The sequence below is a fragment of the Heptranchias perlo genome, chromosome 14 (assembly GCF_035084215.1).
Source record: "Heptranchias perlo isolate sHepPer1 chromosome 14, sHepPer1.hap1, whole genome shotgun sequence".
Taxonomy (NCBI): Eukaryota; Metazoa; Chordata; class Chondrichthyes; order Hexanchiformes; family Hexanchidae; genus Heptranchias; species Heptranchias perlo.
This window is the reverse complement of record NC_090338.1, coordinates 61,483,736-61,510,755: the sequence shown is the minus strand read 5'-3', so window position 1 is coordinate 61,510,755 and position 27,020 is coordinate 61,483,736. Positions and strand designations below refer to the sequence as shown.

The 27,020-nt window shown below is 45.2% G+C and overlaps 1 protein-coding gene across 1 annotated transcript in view; it reads left to right on the top strand.

The window, feature by feature from the left end:
- Positions 1–3,614: 3,614 nt before the first annotated feature.
- The window catches only part of LOC137332573 (fibroblast growth factor receptor-like 1), a 142,052-nt gene continuing 118,646 nt past the window's right edge, over positions 3,615–27,020 (top strand). The window contains exons 1-2 of the mRNA XM_067996502.1: positions 3,615–4,054; positions 7,770–7,872. Of these exons, the coding sequence (XP_067852603.1) occupies positions 7,788–7,872 (85 nt within the window). The 5' untranslated portion in view covers positions 3,615–4,054; positions 7,770–7,787. The remainder of the gene's footprint in view (positions 4,055–7,769; positions 7,873–27,020) is intronic.

Sequence of the window (27,020 nt, the reverse complement as noted above, 5' to 3'; positions counted from 1 at the left end):
CATGGTCCCCTGTGTAAGGGAGGCACTTTTAAATATTAAAAGGATTTGATCTTCAGGGTCGTGACCTTAACCCCGACCTGGACCTCCAAATTGGCCCCGTTATCACCAGGGGTTGGGAAATATGCCTGGTGAGAACACGCATACCTCCGTTGATGCTACACCAGACTTACAGCAGGTGTCTGCCAGAACGGCCATACTTTTTTAACCTATTTAGGAATGTGGCTGGTCTGTGGGTTTGAGTAGAGCCCACATTCTTTATGTGTGGTTAGACGATTTTAATCGCTCCAACAATGGTGGCTGCACCATCAGCTCTGGAATTCCCTCCCTAAATCTTTCCGCCTCTCTACCTCTCTCTCCTCCTTTAAGACACTCCTTAAAACCTACCTCGTACCTGTCCTAATATCTCCTATGTGGCTTGGTGTCAAATCTTGTTTGATAATGCTCATATGAAGCCCCTGAGGTACATCTCAAGGAGTGTGTTCCCCAGTTCTTTTGAGCCCATTGCGATAGAGTCTGGTGACTCCGTACTGGTAGATGGTATCTCATATACAGGTTATATTATGGCAGTGGTCCAGGTTAGATATTACTAAGAGAGTTAAAAGAATGTTGCACCTTGTATTTTGTATATCTGAAGAGGTGTAAGTTACACGTTCTGTAATTTAGTGAAACCTAATGTATTGACTTTCTGCTACTGTCTACTTTTTACTTTTAATAAACCTGATTCATAGTTTATAACTTGAGTCACACAGTCTGATAGAGTGTTTATTCTTCCACTATCTGAAGACTAGGAGAACACAAGAGTGCTTGTGTCAATTCACACTCTAACTACAGTAACATGGTAAACAATTTTACAACACCAAGTTATAGTCCAGCAATTTTATTTTAAATTCACAAGCTTTCGGAGATTTTCTCCTTCCTCAGGCAAATGTTTGCCTGAGGAAGGAGAAAATCTCCGAAAGCTTGTGAATTTAAAATAAAATTGCTGGACTATAACTTGGTGTTGTAAAATTGTTTACAATTGTCAACCCCAGTCCATCACCGGCATCTCCACATCATACAGTAACATGGGTTTATGTTTGACCCCTGGGTGGTGATACATTACCAGATATTGGATATATAAAGTCACACTGTAGTCTGCAGGAAGCAACGGCTAACTTACAGGAGTGGTCTTTTGCGCTAAGCATGAAAGAAATATCTCCACCACCACCACACCCACTCTACAATAAAAACAACAATTTGCATTTATATAGCACCTTTAACGTAGAAAAATATCCCGAGGCGCTTCACAGAGGTGTAATCAGACAGAAATGGACACAGACAAAAGAGGAGATATTAGGAAGGGTGACCAAAAGCTTGGTCAAAGAGGTGGGTTTTAAGTAGCACCTTAAAGGAGAAGAGGGAGATGGAGAGGCGGAAGGGGATTCCAGAGCGTGGAGTCTAGGCGACTGAAGGCACAACCGCCAATGGTGGAATGAAGGGAGGGAAGTCTGCACAAGAGGGCAGAGTCAGAACAACAGAGTGTCTGGGGAAGCTCTTCTACTTGCTAATGCCTTCTCTTCCATCTCAAACAACACCATTCCCACCTTATTTTTTAAAAATCATTTTTTCCCCTTAATTTCCCTTTTCTTCCCATCTCTCCTGGAGGCACTGACCCTTGCTGGTCTACAGTTCCACAGGTGTCAGTAGGCTTCTTGTGCCTCAACCAAGTAGGTATTTTTCACTCGTGAACCTAAACAGTGGGCTATTCGATCCTGAACAGCATCACAGCTGAGCCCAAACCAGTCCTCACCCAACATTCACTGCATAATAATGAGTGGGAATCCTAGCTAATTTTCCCCTCCCTAGCCCAGAGTTGCTGAGATCAGTTGTAACACCCTCTTCTACTCCAGCTGAGATCAGCTAACTCAGCATAGACCACGGAGCTGATTCCCACTTTTTAATACCATCATTTCCATCATCAACGCTGCCTTTCCCACTATCCACTACCATTTCTCATCATTCAACATTGGCATTCCCATTTACCATCTCAACCATTGTGTCTCCCTCTGACTCAGCGCTGAACATTCATTTAGGAACACAAGAACATAGAAACAGGAGTAGGCCATTTAGCCCCTCGAGCCTGTTCCACCATTCAATGAGAACATGGCTGATCTGTGATCCAACTCCAGATACCCGCCTTAGCCCCATATCCCTTAATACCTTTGGTTAACAAAAATCCATCAATCTCAGATTTAAAATTAACTATTGATCTAGCATCAACTGCCATTTGTGGAAGAGAATTCCAAACTTCTACCACCCTTTGCGTGTAGAAGTGTTTCCAAACTTCACTCCTGAAGTTTTTTAAAAATTATATCAATATTATCAATGGATTAATGCCTGTTTAATTAACTAGCAAAATAATACAGATGTATCAGTAACATTTAAAATGTATACAGTTCAATTCACTTCCACATCCCGGAGGTGCAGCTACACGTTCAGTACCAAAGGAAGATGCTGGCTGTACCATTGAGTCCTTGCATTGGTACTCCAGTGCCCATTATATTTCAGTTCCTCCCAGCACCAAACATTATGAGGAGGGTCAGGAAATGACATTTGTTCAGCGGCAGAAATTGTTGGGTTCCATTGGCTGAAATTAGTCTTTCATTTTCCCTTCTATTTTGTCCCCTTTTCTTCTTTCCTCTCTGAAGGTCCTAATTCATGGTGGGGTATAATAGTTCTGTGAACCCCATCAGCTTCCTCAGTTCCGCCCAAGTGGTAATTCCTAGCCAGCGAGTATTAGCGAGCCATACACCACAGTCGAACCCAGTCCCAGTACCTAACAATCAGCCAGGTGCACTTTCCAGCAGCAGGAACCCAACTGATGTTTCCCCTCTTGTCCAAGGGGCATTGATTCCAATTGTAGTAACCCTGCACATACCAGGGACAGAACCTGAGACCTTCTTGACCAATATAGTTCAATATCACACCATACAATGTGTCTATTTGAGGATAATTATAAGGGAATCAAGAGCATAATACGCATCACCGTACAGCTTTCTAACTCCAGAGATTTCAGTAGAATAGAGAATACCTTCGGACAATCCCTCTGAAAAAGGAATTTTTAAAAGATTAATCTGATCAGTAAGAAGCTCCCAAGATCAATTCCCAGTCTGCTGAGGTAATTAATCACAGCCACTGGATTTAGCCTCAGCATCCCTGAGCTAGGGAGGTGAGTGAAGGGAATTATCCAGATCTCTCGTTCCTGACTTCTACTCACAAGTGCCTTATGGAAAGTGCCCCTATGTAAACATTGGGTGAAAACAGGGTTGGCCTCAGCTGTGATGCTATCTATGGCCGAATGGCCAGTTGACAGTCACTGCCATAAAAAATGAATGGCCTGATTGACAAAGTACCACAAGGATGCTAGTGTCAATGGAATCCAGCAAAGGTCAGAATCTTTAAAAAAAAATGGACATTGAAAGCTCGTTTCATTTCTAATTCCCTGCCCAGTGTGTTCTTCATCTTATGTTCAGTGCATTGACAAAGGCTCGAAGCTTCCAGCAGAGGGCGCCGTCCAGCGGAGCTCTGATTGGTGAAAAGTTTCGAGCCGCTATGAAAGTTCTGTGAAAGTTTGAGCGGAGGGGGTTGAGGCTCGTTTAACAGTGTGTCCAGCACCACCAACCTGACAGGGGGGGAAATCGGACCGGCTCGCAATCTCAGGGACAGAACCCTATGTATATAGAGAAAAGAAAATCAGTCATGGCTGGTACCAATGAATCCTTTAAAATTGGGACACTTTATGGGACCTTCTCAGGGATGTGAACGCCTAGGGATCTTACAGTGACATTTAAATCGTTCTCCTGGGTTTTTTCCACCAACAGATTCTGGAAATTAAAAATCCCATTTATAAAATATACATTTACTGAAACTTGCAAGCTCGAGTTTTTTTCATTGGTTTTAGTATTGGAGCCTTGTTTGTAATCTTCGGACCAGCGTAGTAGCGATGGTTTGTTTTACTGCAAGAGTGAAAGCTTTATGGAAAACCGTTTGAACTGGTGGATGCAGACACTGTGGGGTAAGTTGTTTTTTTTAGGTAATTGGTGTGTCAACTTTTTTTAAGGGAAAGGAGTGCGTGTGAGAGAGAGAAACAGATGGATGGACAGACACAGTGAGAGTAGATAGAACTGGAGAGTGAGAGAAACAGACAAAAATCAAGGGGAGAGAGTGTGAGAAAGAGAATAAAGGAGGGTGAGACAGAAGATGAGAGAGAAATACAAATAGAGAAAAGGTACAACAGGCAAACATAGAGACAGAAACAGAGAGGGAACCAGAGAGAGAGAGAAAGAGGCAGAAAGGAGTGTAGGATGAACACAGAAACCAAGCGGGCGAGAGAAACAGATTAACAGAAATGAGTGAGAGACAGAAAGAGTGAGAAATAGGAATGAACGAAGAACGGAGGGAGAAAAAGAAATAAAGTGACAGAATGAACTACAGAGCAAGGGGAATGTCAAGAGTTAAGGTGATGTTTTCCAAGCTCTTTGGTACCTCTGAATAATGTAAATTTACTTCAGCTGGGTACAATCCAGTATAAAGGAGGTCCCTTACTCCATGCCCTGGGAATGGAAAGATTTAAATTCGCCAACAAAAAGTTATATACTTGCAAAGTGATTTTAAAAAAACACCCTCACTGCTTGTTCCTGATTTCGTTAATATCAGCAGTTACAGTTAGCTGTAATTTTCATTTCTGCACTTTAGCTTCTGCTGTTTAATGTGTCTGTAAATTAAAACCACCCAGACTTTATTTTCTTTCTATTTAGTTAGGCACCAATATTAATGTTTAGAAAAATATCTTGGAAATCCATGAAGTACAGTTTCTATAAAGCTGCCTTTCAGTGTGAATCCAAGAGTTTGCCAGTGAGGAATATGCTATAGAGAGAATGTCACTATAAATCACTGTTATATGAGAATGCTACAATGGTATATGAGAGAGTGTTATAGTGAGGGGTATGTGGTATACGCAAGTGTGTTACAGTGAGGGGTATGGGGTATGTGCGAGTGTGTTACAGTGAGGGGTATGGGGTATGTGCAAGTGTGTTACAGTGAGGGGTATGGGGTATGTGCGAGTGTGTTACAGTGAGGGGTATGGGGTATGTGCAAGTGTGTTACAGTGAGGGGTATGGGGTATGTGCAAGTGTGTTACAGTGAGGGGTATGGGGTATGTGCGAGTGTGTTACAGTGAGGGGTATGGGGTATGTGCAAGTGTGTTACAGTGAGGAGTATGGGGTATGTGCGAGTGTGTTACAGTGCAGGGTATGTGCAAGTGTGTTACAGTGAGGGGTATGGGGTATGTGCAAGTGTGTTACAGTGCAGGGTATGTGCAAGTGTGTTACAGTGAGGGGTATGGGGTATGTGCAAGTGTGTTACAGTGAGGGGTATGGGGTATGTGCGAGTGTGTTACAGTGCAGGTTATGTGCAAGTGTGTTACAGTGAGGGGTATGGGGTATGTGCAAGTGTGTTACAGTGAGGGGTATGGGGTATGTGCAAGTGTGTTACAGTGAGGGGTATGGGGTATGTGCGAGTGTGTTACAGTGCAGGGTATGTGCAAGTGTGTTACAGTGAGGGGTATGGGGTATGTGCAAGTGTGTTACAGTGAGGGGTATGGGGTATGTGCGAGTGTGTTACAGTGAGGGGTATGGGGGTATGTGCGAGTGTGTTACAGTGAGGGGTATGGGGTATGTGCGAGTGTGTTACAGTGAGGGGTATGGGGTATGTGCGAGTGTGTTACAGTGAGGGGTATGGGGTATGTGCGAGTGTGTTACAGTGAGGGGTATGGGGTATGTGCGAGAGTGTTATTGTGAGGGGTATGGGGTATGTGCGAGTGTGTTATTGTGAGGGATGTACGGTACAGTGTTACAGTAAGGGATATGTGTATAGTATATCAGGGTTACAGTGAAGTTGTAAGGTATATTAGATATCAGAGTGTTACAAAGAGTTGTGCGTTATATCAGAGTGTTACAGGAACATGTGCAGTAGATGCAAGACTGTTAACAGTGAAGCTGTGAAGTATCTGAGTGTCACAGTGCGAGGCATGGTTATGGCATAACAGTTACATATTACACAGCAGTATTATAAATACAGCTACAGTTAGTGATATGGTTGTATTAAAGAGTGATACAGAGAGGGACATGGGGCATATCAGAAGGTTACTGTGAGGGATGTAAAGTATATCAGAGTGGTATAATGTTTTATTTCATAACAGTCTCCGTATATTACCTAAAGTATCACTAACACTGCTGTGATTTATGATAATTAATAACACTTTGAATATTGCATATTAACACTTGTGTACATATTATTAACACACACGGCATTTTTTTAATACTGCTGTAATATACAATTGCACTACTATAAATTCTATAATATATAACACCACTACATATTGTAAATACCACTATTATATATAGTGACACTGCTCTATGTATTATATACAATAATACTGTTCTGCCTATTGCATTTAGATGACAGTGTTGTGTCTGTCATTTAATAAAACACTGTTCTGTGTAATATATATAGTAGCATTGCTTTTTGTATTGTATATAATACTGCTTTGTGTGTTATATACAGTGACATTGCTCTCTATTATAGTCACAATGCTGTATATTATATATAATGACACTGCTCTTTGTATTATTTATAATACTGCTCTGTGTGTTATAGTAAGACTGCTGTGTGTAAAGAAAGAAAGAACTTTTCACTAGCGCTTTTCACAACCTCAGGATATCCCAAGGCGCTTTACAGCCAATTAAGTACTTTTGAAGTGTAGTTACTGGTGTAATGTAGGAAACGCAGCAGCCAATTTGCACACAGCAAGCTCCCACAAACAACAATAAGATAAATGACCACATAATCTGTTTTAGTGATGTTGGTTGAGGGATAAATATTGCCCAGGGCACCAGGAGAACTCTCTGCTCCTCGTCAAATAGTGCGACGGAATATTTTATGTTCAGCTGAAAGAGCAAATGGGGCCTCGGTTTAACATCTCACCTGAAAAACTGCACCTCCAACAGTGCAGCACTCCCTCAGTACTGAAGTGTCAGCCTAGATTATGTGCTCAAGTCTCTGGAAAGGGACTTGAACTCACAACCTTCCGACTCAGAAGTGAGAGTATTACCACTGACTCAAGGCTAATACCTTATGTGTATTATATATAGTGACACTTCTGTCTATTATATATAATAGAACTGCTCTGTGCTTTGCTTACAGTAATGCAGTTCTGTTTATTATAATAACATGATTATATTGTGTATAGTAATGCTATTCTAAGTATTATATATAATAACACTGTTCTGTGTAAAGAATGAAAGAAAGAATTTGCATTTATATACTGTCTTTCACTACCTCAGGGCATCCCAAAGCACTGCCCAGCTGATGAAGTACTGCTCTTTATTATATATAGTGACACTGCTCTGCATTAAATACAATAACACTGCTCTGAGTATTATATATGATATCACTGCTCTACGTATTATACATAGTCACACACCTCAGTGTTCTATATAACACTGCGCTGTGTATTATATGTAGTAATGCTGCTCTATTATATGCTGTAACGCTGCTCTGCGCATCGCGTGCCGTAACGCTGTATAAATCATGGATGTTTGCTTGTCTGAGCTGCAGCCCTCTGATTGAAGCCCAGAGTGTCTGCTGGAACCATTCATGGAAACCGGTGTAAGAGAAAGGCAAGAGCATTTGACTGACCAATTCTTTTTCATTCGCTTCACTTTTTCTAGCCTTGAGCAATCAGGTTGATGCAGAGAGGCAGCACACTGAGGATGGATCTCCTGTGTCTCCTAGCCTTCACGATGATATTTGGGTTGTGCAGTACTGCGAGGGGTAAGTAGCAATAGTACTAGTGCTGCCATCTTATTGTTAATCATTGAGGAGCCTAGGTGGAGGTTTGAGGCCCATCTGCTGGACACCAGCGTGGTTCCAAAGGGTAGAAGAAGAGACAAGGTAAATCAGGAATTAGTGATTTGGAGATGCCAAGCTTTAGATTTGAAATCCTGCAGATTGTAGGAAGAAGGAAAGATTGAAAAGGGGTCAGGAGGTTTAGGGCAGCTTTAGGGGTCAGGAGGTTTAGGGGTCAGGAGGTTTAGGGCAGCTTTAGGGGTCAGGAGTTCCAGGGGCAGGTTTAGGGGTCAGGAGGTTTAGGGGTCAGGAGGTTTAGGGGTCAGGAGGTTTAGGGGTCAGGAGGTTTAGGGGTCAGGAGTTTTGGGGTCAGGAGGTTTAGGGGTCAGGAGGTTTAGGGGTCAGGAGGTTTAGGGGTCAGGAGGTTTAGGGGTCAGGAGTTTAGGGGTCAGGAGGTTTAGGGGTCAGGAGGTTTAGGGGTCAGGAGGTTTAGGGGTCAGGAGGTTCAGAGACAGGTTTTCCTTTCTAGCACTTGTTTATAATGTATTACCAAGGTGGAGCACTTGGAGGAAAATTGGGCAGGTGGGATCGCACACCCGTGACAGAGCCTACCTCATCGTCCACCCACTAATTTAAGTGGTCAGAAAATCAGGTGGGCTCTGTGACGAATATTCCTGTCCAGTCTTCCTCTCTCTGTTCTGCCCAGGACGAAAGAGGGAAATAAAATCTGACCCCCCCACCACCACCACCCACCCCACCTTTTGCCACAATTTTAAAATCCTGGGAATAAATGAGTTGGTGAAGGAGATGGTGAGATGAGTCTTGATTTCAACATCGCAGGAGGCAGAGAAGAGCAAAAGTGTGTCGGATGGTGTTTTTGGAACCTATGGGAGATAAGTGAGGGAAGTTCAGAGGAGTGCTGAACACTGTAGCAAAAGAAAAAGACTTGCATTTATATAACGCCTTTCATGACCTCAGGACGTCCCAAAGCACTTTACAGACAATTAAGTACCTTTGAAATGTAGTCACTGATGTAATGTAGGAAACGTGCACAGCAAGCTCCCACAAATAGCAATTAAATAAATGACCAGATAAGCTGTTTTAGTGATGTTGGTTGAGGGATGAATGTTGGTCGGGACATCGGGGAGAACTCCCCTGCTCTTCTTCGAATAGTGCCATGGGATCATTTACGTACACGAGAGAGAGAGAGAGAGAGAGAGAGAGCGCGCGCGCAGACGGGGCCACGGTTTATCGTTTTATCCGAATGACGGCACCTCCCGACAGTGCAGCTCTCCCTCAGTACTGCACTGGAGTGTCAGCCTAGATTTGTGCTGATATGCTGACTCCTTTGGGTACGTAGAGGAGGAGGTAGAGAGCTACCTCTGGAGACATTCATTGTAAATTCTTCATCTTCACTAACAAGCAAGAGAATTCGCACTATGTGTACATCTTCTTGAGCTAAGAAAATTAACTGCTGCAGTCGCACGGTCAGGTCCATGAGGCATTTATTATATACAACAAACCCTTTGGTTCAGAAGAACAAATGACTTTTTAAAGCAGGCAGCTGACTAATGAAGGCTCAGAGCCTCTGCTTCCCTTGTGTATATCATGTTTTTGAAAAAATAGCCAAAATCCCCTCCCCTTTAATTTTAAAGTCAAATCTCTTAAAGGGATGGTGTCACCATGATGACACGCGCTGCAAGGCCTTTATTTCTATATTTTTTTCCTTGTGAGTCTCTGTTTTCTCCTCTGTCCCTCTGCGCCACCAACTACTCTTGGCTAACAAGGCTGGTGGGTGGCCTGCTCCTAGGTTTCTGTCAATGCTGCCCTGTGTATCCCATTGCTCCCCTGGTACTGACTCTGCTTCTGATTTTTTAAATATTCTCAGGATATGGGCATCGCTGGCAAGGCCGGCAATTATTGACTATCCCTAGCTGTCCTTGAGAAGGTGGTGGTGAGCTGCCGCATTGAACCGCTGCAGTCCGTGTGGTGACGGTTCTCCCACAGTGCTGTTAGGTAGGGAGTTCCAGGATTTTGACCCAGCGACAATGAAGGAACGGCGATATATTTCCAAGTCAGGATGGTGTGTGACTTGGAGGGGAACGTGCAGGTTGTGCTGTTTCCATGCACCTGCTGCTCTTGTCCTTCTAGACAGTAGAGGCCGCGGGTTTGAGAGGTGTTGTTGAAGAAGCCTTGGCGAGTTGCCGCAGTGCATCCTGTAGATAGTACACACTGCAGCCACAGTGCGCCGGTGGTGGCGGGAGTGGATGTTTAGGCCAATGGATGGGGTGCCAATCAAGCAGACTACTTCTGATTTTCCCTCTGGTTGTATGGGAGAAGGACTCTGGCTGAGATCAGCAGCTGAGATCAAGAGCTCAGAGAGGTGAGAAAACAAGTGCGCAAGCCTTGTGGTTCACACTTTGTTATTTTTTTCAGCAAATTCTGGACCATAGATCCATAAGTGGGTTTACAATCTGCCACACTCTAATCTCATTCCTGTCATTTCCCATAATGATGGTAGATCTGGTTTTAATGACCATGATTAGGGTTAGCACACATTCCCCGGAGAAAGAAAAGTGACCGTTAACAGGACCACAGTGACTTCAGACCCAGGGGTACCATCCTGTTCAGATCTACACAATGCTGGGGGAGGATAGGGTGTCTCGATACGGGCCATCAATACTGTGAAAGAATAAATAAACAAACTGCACATTCCAACCTAACTCCCTCCTACAGTTAACTCTCATTATTCATGGAATAGATTTGAAGTATAGGTGCCCATTCTTGGTGAAAGCTGTATGAAACTGCTCTATAAACTCTCAGCACAAACAGTGCATTTCTGAATTGTGTTTACAGGATGCTGGGATCAGAAAAGTCATAATTATAACAAGGTAGAAGAGCTTCAGGTCACAGTGATGTCTTGGCAGCACTTTCTCATTTTTTCTCATTCGTTGCTGTTGTCCTTTTTCTCTTGTCCCTTGTTCACTTACACACTTGCGCTCTCCCCTCCCCCACTCTCTTTCCCCATATTGCTGTCTCTCGCACTCTCACTCTTGCACTCTCTAGTATTCTCCCACTCTCTCTCCCCGTTGCTGTCTCTCGCACTATCTCACTCTTGCACTCTCTAGTATTCTCCCACTCTCTCTCCCCGTTGCTGTCTCTCGCTCTGTCTCACTCTTGCACTCTCTTGTTCTCTCCCACTCTCTCTCCCCGTTTCTATCTATCACACTGTCTCACTCTTGCACTCTCTTGTTCTCTCCCACTCTCTCTCCCCGTTGCTGTCTCTCGCACTGTCTCACTCTTACACTCTCTTGTTCTCTCCCACTCTCTCTCCCCGTTGCTGTCTCTCGCACTGTCTCACTCTTACACTCTCTTGTTCTCTCCCACTCTCTCTCCCCGTTGCTGTCTCTCACACTATCTCACTCTTACACTCTCTTGTTCTCTCCCACTCTCTCTCCCCGTTGCTGTCTCTCGTTCTGTCTCACTCTTAAACTCTCATGTTCTCTCCCACTCTCTCTCCCCGTTTCTATCTCTCACACTGTCTCACTCTTAAACTCTCTTGTTCTCTCCCACTCTCTCTCCCCGTTGCTATCTCTCACACTGTCTCACTCTTAAACTCTCTTGTTCTCTCCCACTCTCTCTCCCCGTTGCTATTTCACACTGTCTCACTCTTAAACTCTCTTGTTCTCTCCCACTCTCTCTCCCCGTTGCTGTCTCTCACACTGTCTCACTCTTGCACTCTCTTGTTCTCTTTTTTTATGTGTTCATAGGATGTGGGCGTCGCTGGTGTGGCCAGCATTTATTGCCCATCCCTAATTGCCCTTGAGAAGATGGTGGTGAGCTGTCTTCTTTAACTGCTGCAGTCCATGTGGTGAAGGTTCTCCCACAGTGCTGTTAGGAAGGGAGTTCCAGGATTTTGATCCAGCGACGATGAAGGAACGGCGATATATTTCCAAGTCGGGATGGTGTGTGACTTGGAGGGGAACGTGCAGGGGGTGGTGTTCCCATGTGCGTGCTGCTCTTGTCCTTCTAGGTGGTAGAGGTCGCGGGTTTGGAAGGTGCTGTCGAAGAAGCCTTGGCGAGTTGCTGCAGTGCATCCTGTGGATGGTACACACTGCAGTCACAGTGCGCCGGTGATGAAGGGAGTGAATGTTTAGGGTGGTGGATGGGGTGCCAATCAAGCGGGCTGCTTTGTCCTGGATGGTGTCGAGCTTCTTGAGTATTGTCGGAGCTGCACTCATCCAGGCAAGTGGAGACTATTCCATCACACTCCTGACTTGTGCCTTGTAGATGGTGGAAAGGCTTTGGGGAGCCAGGAGGTGAGTCACTCGCCGCAGAATACCCAGCCTCTGACCTGCTCTCGTAGCCACAGTATTTATATGGCTGGTCCAGTTAAGTTTCTGGTCATTGGTGACCCCCAGGATGTTGATGGTGGGGGATTCGGCGATGGTAATGCCTTTGAATGTCAAGGGGAGGTGGTTAGACTCTCTCTTGTTGGAGATGGTCATTGCCTGGCACATGTCTGGCACGAATGTTACTTGCCACTTATCAGCCCAAGCCTGGATGTTGTCCAGGTCTCAGACTGCTTCATTATCTGAGGGGTTGTGAATGGAACTGAACACTGTGCAATCATCAGCGAACATCCCCATTTCTGACCTTATGATGGAGGGAAGGTCATTGATGAAGCAGCTGGAGATGGTTGGGCCTAGGACACTGCTCTGAGGAACTCCTGCAGCAATGTCCTGGAGCTGAGATGATTGGCCTCCAACAACCACTACCATCTTCCTTTGTGCTAGGTATGACTCCAGCCACTGGAGAGTTTTCCCCCTGATTCCCATTGACTTCAACTTTACTGGGGCTCCTTGGTGCCACACTTGGTCAAATGCTGCCTTGATGTCAAGGGCAGTCATTCTCACCTCACCTCTGGAATTCAGCTCTTTTGTCCATGTTTGGACCAAGGTTGTAATGAGGTCTGGAGCCAAGTGGTCCTGGCGGAACTCAAACTGAGCATCGGTGAGCAGGTTATTGGTGAGTAAGTGCCGCTTGATAGCACTGTCGACAACACCTTCCATCACTTTGCTGGCCTCCAACAACCACTACCATCTTCCTTTGTGCTAGATTGACTGATATATTGGACTGAATGCATTGTTTGAAAAGGTAGAACTGAGTTCTCCCTTTCCAGCATTTTATAGTGGGAATACTCCAATGTGATGGCAGTTTCTTTGAGATCCAATAAAATGAACCCGTGAAAATGGGTAATGACTATACTAAAAAATCACCAGTGGCCTGCTGGGTAATGGTAAACCAAACAGTCCGGAAGGTTCTTGGCCTGTGCTGAGTTAGTCCTCGGACTCTACAGCCAGACTCAGTACTGGACAGGGGCAACATTTCTGCCGGGGTTGCAGTTGTGAGTGCGAATGACGGTCATAACAGGATCAGGCCCAAGTGTGACGCCCTTCATGTGTAAATAGTCTTCCTCTTTGGCAGTCCCTCAGGGTCGAGGATGACTTGCTTCCACTCCGGGAAGGTGGGTTCTGCGGTAGCTGAATATTCCAATCCCGGAGCTGAGACTCTGCCACAGGTGGGGCAGGTAGTGTTTAATAAGGCGGGTGGGTGAGACGCTCTGGATTCTGCGCGCTCTTTCCACTGCTTACGCTTGGCCTCCACGTGCTCCACTCGGTGACACTCGAGGTGTTTGGCACCGTTGCAGATGCTTCTTCTCCAGTTTGGCCGTTCTCAGGCAAGCGATTCCCACGTGTCGGTGGGCATGTTGCATTTTTTTCGGAAGGCTTTGAGAGCGTCCTTATAGTGTTTCCTCTGCCCTCCTAGTGATCGCCTGCCGTTGCGGAGCTCGGAGCAGAGCACTTGTTTAGGGAATCTTGTTTCGGGCATGCGGACAATGTGGCCCGCCCATCGCAGCTGGTTGAGCGTGACCGGTGCCTCGATACTGGGGATGTTAGCCTGGGAGAGAACGCTCACGTTGGTACGCCTATCCTGCCAGTGGATTTGCAGGATTTTGCGGAGGCAACGTTGGTGGTATCTCCAGGGATTTGAGGTGTCTGCTGTACATTGTCCATGTTTCTGATGCATACAGGAGGGCGGGGACCACAGCTGCTCTGTAGACCATGAGCTTAGTGCTGGATTTGAGGTCTCGGTCTTCGAACACTCTGTTCCTCAGGCGTCCAAAGGCTACACTGGCGCATTGGAGTCGATGTTGAATTTCATCGTCGATGTCTGCTCGCGCCGAGAGGAGGCTCCCGAGGTATGGGAAATGATCCACACTGTCCAGTGGCTCACCGTGGATCTCGATGGTCGGGGGACAGTGTTGTGTGGCAGGAGCGGGCTGGTAGAGGACCTTTGTTTTCCGGATGTTTAGCCTGAGGCCCATTCTCTCATCCGCCTCGGTGAATGCGTCGACGATGGTTTGTAGCTCGGCCTCCGAGTGTGCGCACACACAGGCGTCGTCTTCGTACTGCAGCTCGATGACAGAAGTTGGGGTGGTCTTGGTTCTGCCCTGGAGGTGTCGAAGGTTGAACAGTTTCCCGCTTGTCCTGTAGGTTAGCTCCACTCCGGCGGGGAGCTTCATGGCGATGGGGTGGAGTGTTGCAGCGAGGAGAAGAGCGTTGGTGCGATGACTCAGCCCTGCTTAACCCCAGCTTGCACTCGTATTGGGTCTGTGGTGGATCCATTGGTGAGGATCACGGCTTGCATTTCATCGTAGAGCAGGCGGAGAATGGTGATGAATTTCTGCGGGCAGACGAATTTGAGGAGGATGCTCCACAATCCCTCACGGCTGACAGAGTCGAAGGCCTTTGCGAGATCGAAGAAGGCCGTGTACAGAGGTTGATGCTGCTCCCTGCACTTTTCCTGAACTTGTCGCACGCTAAAGATCATGCCCATTGTGCCTCTCGATGGACGGAAGCCGCATTGAGACTCAGGGAGGAGCTCTTCGGCCACATTGTTCACGTCTAGTGAACAATGACCATTTGAACAAGCTACTGTTGGCCCCCATGGAGCTTTCCTCCAGTGAGAGTCAGTGCGGTCAGGAGCCAACCGGGCGGGAATAAGGGGAAATGATCGGAGTCAGGAGCAAGAACAAAAATAAAGAGGAGAAAAGGTAACCTTGGATGAGGGGAATGGAGAAAAAAAATGATTTTCAAAAGCGACGTTCTTTTAATTGAATCAGTGAGCTTTTTCTTTTGATTTATCTGAAGGGGACTGCACCTCCCTAAAGAGTGAAACAACTGGCATGCTCTTCACTCTTCAGATCAAAGGGGCCTGGTTTTGTTGAGCATCCAAGGTAAGCTGACACCATAGTTAGCCATGAAGGGGAAAGTGTGTCAGACAGCAACAACTGTGACCGTTTATTGAGGTCTCCTGCAGAATTAGTACTTTGATATCATTACTGATTGGGAAACACTGCTTCTCAATAAGAAATACCCTTCTACCATAAGTCAGGATAGTGACCTAGAGTGAATTGCACTGTTTGATGTTAGCACATGGAATTATATGGGATTTCTTTGCCTGCTATTTTAACAAGGCATTAATCTGTTTATTTCTAGATGAAATAGCAGATGAAGGAATTTCATGTGATGTCCTTACATGTTGTTACGTGACAGGAAGCAAAGACTTAGAGTAAATGGGTCTTGCTCGGATTGGAAACGGGTTGGAAGTGGTGTACCCCAGGGGTCAGTGCTGGGTCTATTATTGTTCTCAGTGTATAGATAGATGATTTGGACATGGGTAAAGGGAACACAATCTTGAAATTTAGCTGACAACACAAAAGTAGGGTGGGGTTTGGCAAACAGTGAAGAGGATTGAAAAAGACTTCAGGAGGACGTAGTATAAAAATGTAACAGGATTTAGTCTGTGTGGCAAAGCATTAACAGTAGGAATACTTCACCCAGAAGCGCAATGAATATACGTCAGCCAAAAATGTTCCAGTGTTAATTGGCAATTTGTATCTTGGTGATGTTTAGCAAACACTTCCATGTTGTGAGACAGTTTAATTAATGTCAGTTGTACAACGTGATAATTAGTGGAAAACAAACAGGCAGTAAGAACAAAGAGCAGTGATTGGAGAGTCTCCGTCTATGTTTAAAGAAACACTCACCTCTTTTTACTAGAACGCCTGCATCCACTTGCAGTAAGAAAAGGGCATTTGATTCCCATCATCATGATCGCTGGGAATTTCCACGGAACTCTCCCAATCTCCCTCTGTAACTTCAGCAGAAGATCTTGAGCATACCTGGGAGAAACAGGCATTAACACTGTTTAGGGATCATTTTAACTTTGGGCGATGGTGTAAAACCGGTGATTTCGGATGCCCCACCTGTTATACACCCTGCCCGATTTTCCTTTCCACCGAATTCAAAGGAAAGTAAAATCTGGCAGGGGGTATAACGGGCGGGGGATCCGACATCGCCCGTTTTATACCAGCGCCCAAAATTGCAATGACCCCCCTTCTACCGGGTTTCTGTTGATCTTCCTCCGACATTACAGTGGGAAATCGGGAGAACCCCCCAGGTATTCTACCCCATATTTGATTAACTGAGGCTGAGATACACATAGTGCAAACTCACCCACTGTGTATATTCACACACACATATACACACTACTATAGACTAGGAAATCTCCGCTATCAAATAAATGTTGCTGTACTGGTGCAATTAACTTGACTGCTGCCTCCCAGCATTGAGGCCCTGGTGCCCTCAACAAGTCAGGAGTGGCCTCCTATTAACTGACAAAGTCAGCTCATTTTGTGAGCAGAGGCAGCAGGTGCACGCGGTGCTCTCAGTACATGCTCTACACGTGGTGCTCACACAGTACACGCGGTGCTCACGCACGTGCACTGTATACGTGGTGCCCACACATACACAGTACAACTACAATGAGTCTGTTAAAATATTACGAATTTAATGGCAGCTGCATGAATTAGACAGAAGTATATCTCCCAGTGGTGTCAAACTCATTATGGTGCCATTGCACCTCAAGAATTGGAGTCAGGGAGACTTTGCATAAGGATGCTCATTCATGTTGATGCCAGAAGGTTATAGTTTTGTCACAGCATGGTCTGACTCCCTGCTGTCTATGTGTGCAAACAGCATCTTTATCTAAGATCACATCGAAGTGTTCAAGTATAGTCAATGAAGCATCATACACAATCAAAATCGATCATTACCCAGACTGGATTTTGCTTGTGAGCGAGCTCAGTGTTATATTACCACCTCGGCATAGTCAATGAGATAAATAGAAGCAGCAGGACAGCAGTGTTACGTATTCATGTCCGACTGCACACGGTCACTAAGGCATTTTTCCTGGTAATGGTTTAATGAGCAGCCCTGGTGCATGGCTGTGTTCACACCTGGTGGAAGCAATGGGGATTTCTGTCTGACTTCACAAGTAAAACTGGCAGACCGGCGGCCAATTTGAACGTGCATCTTCCCTGTACGTGGGGCTTGTGTTGGTGATTGCGGGGCTTCCAGTTCAAAAGGTCAGAGCCACTTCTGCTGGTCAGGTTTAGGAGTTCTTGTAAAATGGCGGAAACCCCGTGTTGATCAGGAAATCCTGAGCCAGATGGATGGAAAGTGGGAGCTGAGCCAAGCCCTCACTGGGACAGCCAGCCCCTGTTCTCTCAATAACCCGGCTGCCATTTTAACATCAGGAGTGAGATGTCAGCTGAGCCTTGCAGACGTTCAACTGCAACAGAAGATTTCCAACAAGCGTAAACACTTTGAGGTTATTACCGCCATTACCTGGTTGCACTTTAACAAATCGTAGGAGTGAGTGCCCCAGTTCAAGCAGAAAGTGAGAATGGGCTGAGAGGAGATGGTCCTGGCCCATAGGAAACAATTCAGAAGCAATGTTGTCATGTCACAATGTTGTCGTCACTCCTCTACTCTCCAAACCTGCTCCTCTCCCTCTCCCCTCAGATTGCCACTAACTCTATTCCCCTCACACCTTTTTGCCTTCTATTTTTATTCCCCCTGTTTTTCTTTCCCTATTCTCCTTCTCCATCTAATCTTCTGCTCCTCTGGTCATTTTTCAACTTTATTAAAATTTAGCTTCTTTCTGGAATTTTTTCTAAAGTTATCTTGTGCCCCTCCCCTCCCCTCCCCCCACCCAACCAACTCCAATCTTCTCTGGTAACCTTTTCTCTTCTTTTATCTGAAGCTAAATGCACTGCATAGAGTAAGGAAAGAAGGAACTTGCATTTATTTAGCACTTTTTACATCCTCAGGATGTTTCACAACCAATGAATAACTTTTAAAATGCAGTCACTGTTGTTATATAAGTAAGCATGGCAGCCAAATTGTGCACAATTATGCTCAGTTACGGTGTTTCCGCCACACTAATGATGAAGTTAAGGCAGCGGAGCGGGAGCAACTCCGAGGAATTTCCGGGCCGAAGTTTTTCTAACTTTTCCTCATAACTTAGTTCTCTAACATTAAAGTGAAATTTTGTTTGATATCGTTCCTGTGAAGCAGTTTGGAATGTTTTACTACGGTAAAGGTGCTATATTAATGTATGTTGTTGTTGTAAATATTAGTTTCATGGTCCTTCTCATTCTAGGGACATAAGAACATAAGAAATAGGAGTATGCGGCCCCTCGAGCCTGCTCCGCCATTCAATCAGATCATGGCTGATCTTCAACCTCAACTCCACTTTCCTGCCTGATCCCCATACCCCTTGATTCCCTTAGAGTCCAAAAATGTATCCATCTCAGCCTTGAATATACTCAACGACTGAGCATCCACAGCCCTCTGGGGTAGAGAATTCCAAAGATTCACAACCCTCTGAGTGAAGAAATTCCTCCTCATTTCAGACTTAAATGGCTGACCCCTTATCCTGAGACTATGCCCTCTAGTTCTAGACTCTCCAGCCAGGGGAAACAACCTATCAGCATCTACCCTGTCAAGCCCTCTCAGAATCTTATATGTTTCAATGAGATCACCTCTCATTCTTCTAAACTCCAGAGAGTATAGGCCCATTCACTCAATCTCTCCTCAAAGGACAACCCTCTCATCCCAGGAGTCAATCTAGTGAACATTAGTTGCACTGTCTCTAAGGCAAGTATAACCTTCCTTAGATAAGGAGACCAAAACTGTACACACTACTCCAGGTGAGGTCTCACCAAAGCCCTGTACAATTGCAGTAAGACTTCCTTATTCTTGTACTCCAACCCCCTTGCAATAAAGACCAACATGCCATTTGCCTTCCTAATTGCCTGCTGCACCTGCATGTTAACTTTCTGTGTTTCTTGTACGAGGGATGTTTCCTTTGTGCCTCAGTGACAAGAACTGAATACTATATTCAAGGTGCTGCCTCACCAGATCCCTTCAGACTGTCATACTGTACTGTTTGGGCAACATAGCTCACAATTCTGTTTACTTTGTTAGTTGCTACTCTGTAATGACTGGACAGTGTTGAGTCCACCATCACTCCCAGGTCATTTTCAGGCTCTCCCCTAGCCAGTTTGACGTATTCCTTTAGTATATCCCCATCTTTTCTTTGCATTTATCTGTATTGAATTTTATCTGCCATTGTGTCTGACCGTTTGCAAAAGACATCTATATACTTCTGTAACTCACTGGCAGCTTCATCAGATTCCATTGTCCTCCCTAGTTTAGCATCATCTGACCAACTTACATTACGTTTCTCAATCCAGATCATTTATGTAGCTCAGAAACAGCAGAAGACCCAGCACCAATCCCTGGGGCTCTCTGTTCTGTATATTTCCCAGCCCAATATCACTCCTCTAAATAGTACGCACTGCCTCTTTTTTAACTAATTCCTTATCCAGCTCCAAGTTTTACCTGGAACGTGTAGAGCCTTGCATGTGGACCGTTGTCAATGGTTATGTGGAAGTCCAGGTGCAGTTTATCATAGGGTTTTCCAACTTCCACTTGGGATATTACTTCCTTTTTTAAAAAAAAGTCGAGGAGATTGGTGAGGCAGGATCTGATCCTTCTAAAACTATGCTGAATGCCAGTTATAGGTTATTTTCAAAAGGATACACTTCAAGGTTGTTCTAAATGATCAATTCCCATTTGTTTTGTTAGTTACTGATCTAAGACTAATGGGTTTGTAGTTATCTGGGTTGGTTTTATTGCCATTCTTGAAAGTAGATACCACAATGGCTTGTTTCCAATTCAATGTGACCTCCACCATGTTCATTGACTCCTTCATTGTGACTGTCAGCACTTTGTAGATTTTGTTCCTAGTCTCACTTATCACCCTCGGCTGTACATCAACTACACCTGAGAATTTCTTGGCCATCAATGATATCAAAGTCATTGAACTTGGTTGTAGACCCTCCTATGGTGGGTGGCACAGTACTAGTGTCTTCTTTAGTGAATACTTCCAGGAAATAATCACTTACAATGTCAGCTATTTTTAGTCTAGCTCAGTTTTAAGCCTGTATGCAGGGATCTCAATTCTTTAATAACCCTCTTGTTATACTAGAAGAATTTCTTACTGTTGCTTTTGGCTCCTCATTTCTAGTTCTCTCTTTGACCATCTGACCACCTATTTTACCTTGTTTTGGAGGGTCCTGTATTCTTCTTAGCACTTTCCCTCATCTTTCTCCATACAGCCTTTGCAGAGTTTGTTCTTCTTACTTATTTATCTCTTATTAATCAGTTTAGGGTCATGTTCATTTAATCTGCACTTCCTAATCCTTGGTGTATATTTCTCCTGCATGCTCGGCAGTACGTCTTTAAGGGTATTCCATTTGTCCTCAACTGAAGTTTTCCTGAATGTTCTCCCTGTTCATCTTTTTATGCTCTTCTTCTATTGCCTTAAAGCTGGCCCTTTCAAAGTTGTAGTGATTTGGGACACTGATTCATCCCAGATCATGTCAAATGTAATCATGTTATGGTCACTGTTGCCCTTAGGTGCCACTGCTTCTATTCCCAGTATGCAATCTGGGTTACTTACCATGGTAAGGTCAAGGTGCAAGTTATATAACACACACGGTCAGACAGTACTCATGCATTACATTCACTAGCTCAGATTCTAGACTATTTAGGCATTCCCAGTGTACATTAGGTTAGTTAACAGCCAATAGCAACTCGGAGAGTCCTGGTGTCAAAAACAGTAAGCACTTCCATCGTGTTTATATCTGGATTGTCCCCATTACCTGTACAACATTGGTGACCTTTGTTCTGGGTATAAAATCATTCGCACAATGCAACACCATAGCTGCTTTTATATTGGCCTTGCATTAACTTGGATTCTGGGAGACCAGCTCCCGATGTTTACATTAAATCTAGCTCCCTTATCCTGGCGGCAGACTCGTAAACGATGTGAAACTACAAGTCTGCCGTGAGGATAAGTGTAAAGGCTGGGAGCAGGCCCAAGAACGTCTGGCTCCCGGAATCCAAACGAGGCCAATATAAAAGGTGCTTATGAATCTGAGTAGCTCAGACAACTGGGTCTTCACACCTGGGCCTCTCCCTAAAGAACACACTGTGGAAAATTTCAATAATACTGGGAAGTCGGGGGTTAGGGGAGAGATTCTACAAAGATTTATTTGTTCAAAAGTTTTATTGAAAGTTAGGGATAACATTTCAGTGCGCTGTAAAGATCTCACTCTGAGGGGCCCGCGTGACACAATGGTTTAGCACATGTGCCCTTTCTCCTCTGTGACAAGGGTTTGAATTTCAACCTGCAATAAGGGATGAAATTATCTCTCTGGTGTATTTACATTTAGTGTTTCTATAGTTTGGGTCATGGTTGACCAATGCCCTTGTGCTGACTCCCCATCTTTACTTCACTAAAATTAAATGTGGGTCAAATGTAACCCCCCATTTAAAAAAGGAGGGAGAGAGAAATTAATGGGACTGAAAGCCGATAAATCCCCAGGACCTGATACCCTGCATCCCAGAGTACTAAAAGAGGTAGCCATGGAAATAGTGGATGCATTAGTTGTCACCTTCCAAAATTCTATAGATTATGGAACAGTTCCTGCAGATTGGAGGGTGGCAAATGTAACCCCACTATTTAAAAAAGGAGGGAGAGAGAAAACAGGGAACTACAAACCGGTTAGTCTAACATCAGTAGTAGGGAAAATGCCAGAGTCTATTATAAAGGATGTGATAACAGAACACTTAGAAAATATCAACGGGATTAGACAAAGTCAACATGGATTTATGACAGGGAAATCATGTTTGACAAACCTACTGGAGTTTTTTGAGGATGTAACTGGTAGAATAGATAAGGGAGAACCAGTGGATGCAGTTTATTTGGATTTTCAGAAGGCCTTTGATAAAGTCCCACTTAAGAGGTTAGTGTGCAAAATTAAAGCACATGGGATTGGGGGTAATATACTGGCATGGATTGAAAATTGGTTAACAGACAGGAAACAGAATAGGAATAAACGGGTCTTTTTCGGGGTGGCAGGGAGTGACCAGTGGGGTATCGCAGGGATCAGTGCTTGGGCCCCAGCTAATCACAATATATATCAATGATTTGGATGAGGGAACCAAATGTAATATTTCCAAGTTTGCTGACGACTCAAAACTAGGTGGCATCGTGAGTTGTGAGGAGGATGCAAAGAGGCTTCAAGGCGATTTAGACAAGTTGAGTGAGTGGGCAAATACATGGCAGATGCAGTATAATGTGGATAAATGTGAAGTTATCCACTTCGGAAGGAAAACAGAAAGGCAGAGTATTATTTAAATGGTGATAGATTGGGGAATGTTGATGTACAAAGGGACCTGGGTGTCCTTGTACACCAGTCACTGAAAGCAAACATGCAGGTGCAGCAAGCAGTTAGGAAGGCAAATGGTATGTTGGCCTTCATTGCAAGAGGATTTGAGTACAGGAGCAAGGATGTCTTACTGCAGTTATACAGGGCCTTGGTGAGACCACACCTGGAGTATTGTATGCAGTTTTGATCTCCTTACCTAAGAAAGGATATACTTGCCATAGAGGGAGTGCAGCGAAGACTCACCAGACTGATTCCTGGGATGGCAGGACTGTCATATGAGGAGAGATTGGGTCGACTCGGCCTGTATTCACTCGAGTTTAGAAGAATGAGAGGGGATCTCATTGAAACATATAAAATTCTGACAGGGCTAGACAGACTGGATGCAGGGAGGATGTTTCCCCAGGCTGGGGGGTCCAGAACAAGGGGTCACAGTCTCAGGATATGGGGTAGGACAATTAGGACTGAGATGAGGAGAAATTTCTTCACTCAGAGGGTGGTGAACCTGTGGAATTCTCTACCACAGAAGGCTGTGGAGGCCAAGTCATGGAATATATTTAAGAAGGAGCTAGATAGATTTCTAGACACAAAAGGCATCAAGGGGTATGGGGAGAGAGCGGGAATGTGATATTGAGATAGAGGATCAGCCATGATCATATTGAATGGCGGAGCAGGCTCGAAGGGCCGAATGGCCCACTCCTGCTCCTATTTTCTATGTTTCTATGTTTGATTCTCCTGTCGGGATAAGGGAGCTGGTTTTAGTAATGGCAATGCAGGGAGCCAGCACACAGAAGTTGCTCTCCCACAGTCCAAACTACCGAAGTGCCAAACGTAAAGTACCTTCTGCTAACTTTAAGGAGTCCTTGTGAAATGGGTTTGGGTGGTCACAACCCAGAACTGAGCTCAAAGTGCAGAACTGCTCATAATTCAGAGAGAATGACTGTTATTGTGAGAAATGAAAATGTCATATTGTAAAGAAAGAAAGACTTGCCTTTCACAACCTCAGAGCGTCTCAAAGTGCTTTACAGCCACTGCAATACTTTCAAAGTGTAGTCACTGTGGTAATGTAGTAGGAGATTGGGGATTAAGGGCGTGGGGACAGAATAGAAGAGAGCTTTACTCTGCACCTAACTTGTGCTATATCTGACTTGGGAATTCTTGTCGAGATAGTTGGAGATTTACTGTACTTCTGACCTGTTGTGTATCAGACCTGAGAGCACTTGAGGCTTCAATCGGCCAAAGTGGCCAAAACATGAGGAAGTGTTCCATCCCCAGCATTGACTTTGTACCCCCTCACGCACAAATGCTGGATCACCAAAAAAAAACAGATGTAAATCATCGTCCTCTGCTCCTGGTTGGTGCTGATGTTTTCTATCGGTATCGAAACTCGCTCCACAGACTCTGCTTCTCCCAATCAGAAACATGGGAATGATGGTAAGGAAGCAGCTTGCCATCCGAGCAAAGTGCCCTTTACCAGTGGTGCCCACTATAGATGCCATCCACATTGGCCAGCTGTTGCTGCTGATGTTTTGGTTCCACCCCATAATGTAAATTAGATGAATTTCCTGTGGCCAAACTTGCAACAGTTCGCTGTAACATCAAAGCAACAGGCTATCGAGACACCACATCCCATTTCATTGGGGCCCTGAGTAAAAGTGTTGTCCTGAGGAACAGGGCTAACAGTCTTTGCCATTAGTACTGGAAGAATTCTTCTTCCCCTCATGTCAGACAAATGGGACCTCGGATTAATGCCTGCGGCAGTCTTCTGGCCCCTTTAATACTGCCAGGTGTGATCTGTATTGGATGTGAGCTCATAGGAGCAACCTGGTGAGGCGGCCCATTGTCAAGGCACCATGGGGGCTGTGGACGTGGGCTCACCCACATGTGTGTCCCACCTCGGGCTGCTGAGGGAACCTCCAACTGGCAGAAGTGAGGGCTGTTCACCACAGTGCAAGAGCTGCCGAGTCGTACACAGGCTGCTCTTGTACAGCATCGTAGGGTCAGTTACAAATCAGCACTGAGTAACCAGGAAATGACCTGTGACACAAGGGGCGGGGAGTTGAAAGAACTATAAATCTCTGCCAAAACTAGGGAGAGGGAAGTCCCTAGAACAGGGGGGGGCGGGGGAGAAAAACCCCAACCCGTGTCCCCAAACTTTTCCTTTACTTCTGTGAGAGTCCTGTAAACTTTCCATGGAAATCATTCTATGATATTGAGCCATCCCCACCATGAAGGTCCCAGGTTTGATCCTGAGCTGGCTAATCTCAGCCTGTCACTCTGAGTGCACTATAGTTGGCCTCATTGTCCCAGAGGCCGGTAGTAGCCAGCTCACCACAAACAGAGTCAAACCTCAGGCCTTCCCGGCCTGTGTAGTTCACCAGCACAAAGTAATTTTCACATAAAACCGATCCGGTGACTTGTAGGACGGGGTGGGCCAGTAATGGAAGCAAAATCAGCCAGGGTTCCAGTTCCTCTGCTATCGAGCGACTGGGATGTTTGGAGATGATAGGACCAGGCTTGATTACGATACATCCCCACGGTTAAATGGCTGGCAAATCTCACCGTCCAGGCTAAGACGTGATGATTGGTTGCTCGAGCGAGATGTAGCACACTGCAGGTGCCCTTGGCACCGTGACCTAGCACAGGTCAGCACTGTCCCGAGAGGAAGAGATTAGAAAAAATATCATTCCTTTAAAACTGCAACGGAGCATTTAATGACAGTCTGGAAATTCTTGGATTCTCTGCTCCATCTATCGGTTAACGACCCAATAGCCAGACCGGGGAGTCAATGAAGCTTCATTCTCGCTGGCACGACTTTTGGGAGCTTGGATAATTTTTACACAAAGCCAACACAGACCATCCTGAGTGACACTGTCCCTTTAGGAAAGGGTGCGTGATTTCTCACTGAAATTCCGAGCCTGCCGGAGACAGGTGTCCCAGATCCGGGGACAGCTGTGGCCGTTGACAGACTTGCTGATAATATTGTGCTCCACATTCCAAAGCAACACTCTCTCTGAAAACGAGTCACTCGGTAGCTGCAAGGCCCTGCAGGAGTCTGAATCGACAGCATGTCAGCTTGTGATGTTTTTAACGCCAGATTAAATAAGTTGTTTTATTTAACGGTGGGGGGTGGGGAGGTATTGCTTTTACGGGCAGCTTCTCCTTATCTCAAAGGAACTGCAGTGGTGGTCAAGAATCCTAGGTGAAAGGGCAATTGAGCAAAGCGCACAGTGCAGGATGCCACCAAGTTTGGAAAGAGGAAAAGCGAAGATGAGGTAAATCGGGGAGTGGTGATTAGGTATAAAAACAGAAAATGCTGCAAAACGCTCAGGTCAGGCACCATCTGTGGAGGGAGAAGCAGAGATAATGTTTCAGGTCAATGACCTTTCATCAGAACTGGAGATTTAACAGTTTTTAAGTAAGTACAGCGCCAGGGAAAAGAGGGGGGTGGGGATGGTGGGGGGGGGGGGGAGGAGGGATGGTGTGGGGGGGGGTGCAGGAAAAGAACCAAAGGTAGAGGTCTGTGATAGGGTGGAGGGCAGGAGTGATTAAATGACAAGAATGATTTGGTGGTGCCCAGTATGGGTTTTTAAAATCCGTACACTGTAGAAGGAAGAAAGACTAAGAGGGGTAAATTTTTGAGGTCCTGCAAAGCAATGAGTTAGAGTAGGATTCTTGGTTTAAACACAAAGGGATGCAGGGAAGAGGATGATTGTGTAAGATGGCCTATTTTAAGCATAGAAGGAACAAGAGAGGAAGTCTGGCAATGCACGTCCATTCCACTACTCTTCCCACCAGCCTAATTGATTATCCGTGAATATATTTTTAAAAAGTTAGTTTCCCTGATGACCTAATGGATAAAGGTGCCATCTGGTGTGGCATGGAGTCATATAGACCAAGGAAGTCCCAGTTTCTATCCCCAGTCTGTGCTAAGTTAGCTGATCTCAGCTGAGGTAGCAGTAGGGGTGCGACAATTGTCCTGGGTGATCCTTGGTTAAGAGAGGAAAAATCAGCAGGATTCCTGGTGCTGATCGCAACCCAGCCACCGCAACTTGAAGTTTGTGTGTGTGGATATCAGATAAGAACAAGATTGGGCCATCACCCACAACTCGATCGCAGCAGCTTGGTCAACCACAGAGAATGGCAAGGCATTGCCACCCACGTAGACTGTTCACAAGCTTATTTTTCTTGCAAGCCAAGAAGATGATCAACCTAGGAGTTTCAAAGTCTTGTGACCCTGTTTCTGATTGGAAATAGCCTGAGGTCATTGTCGTCAATCAGAGTGTTTCGCGCTTTTCATGGTTGATTTCACCATCAGAGTTATTTAAGGTTTTTTTGTGGAACATGTGCTATTGGTATTAATACTGTAAACGCAATGGCATTGGACATGTCATAATATCAACCTGTAGTATACCAGGAGCTC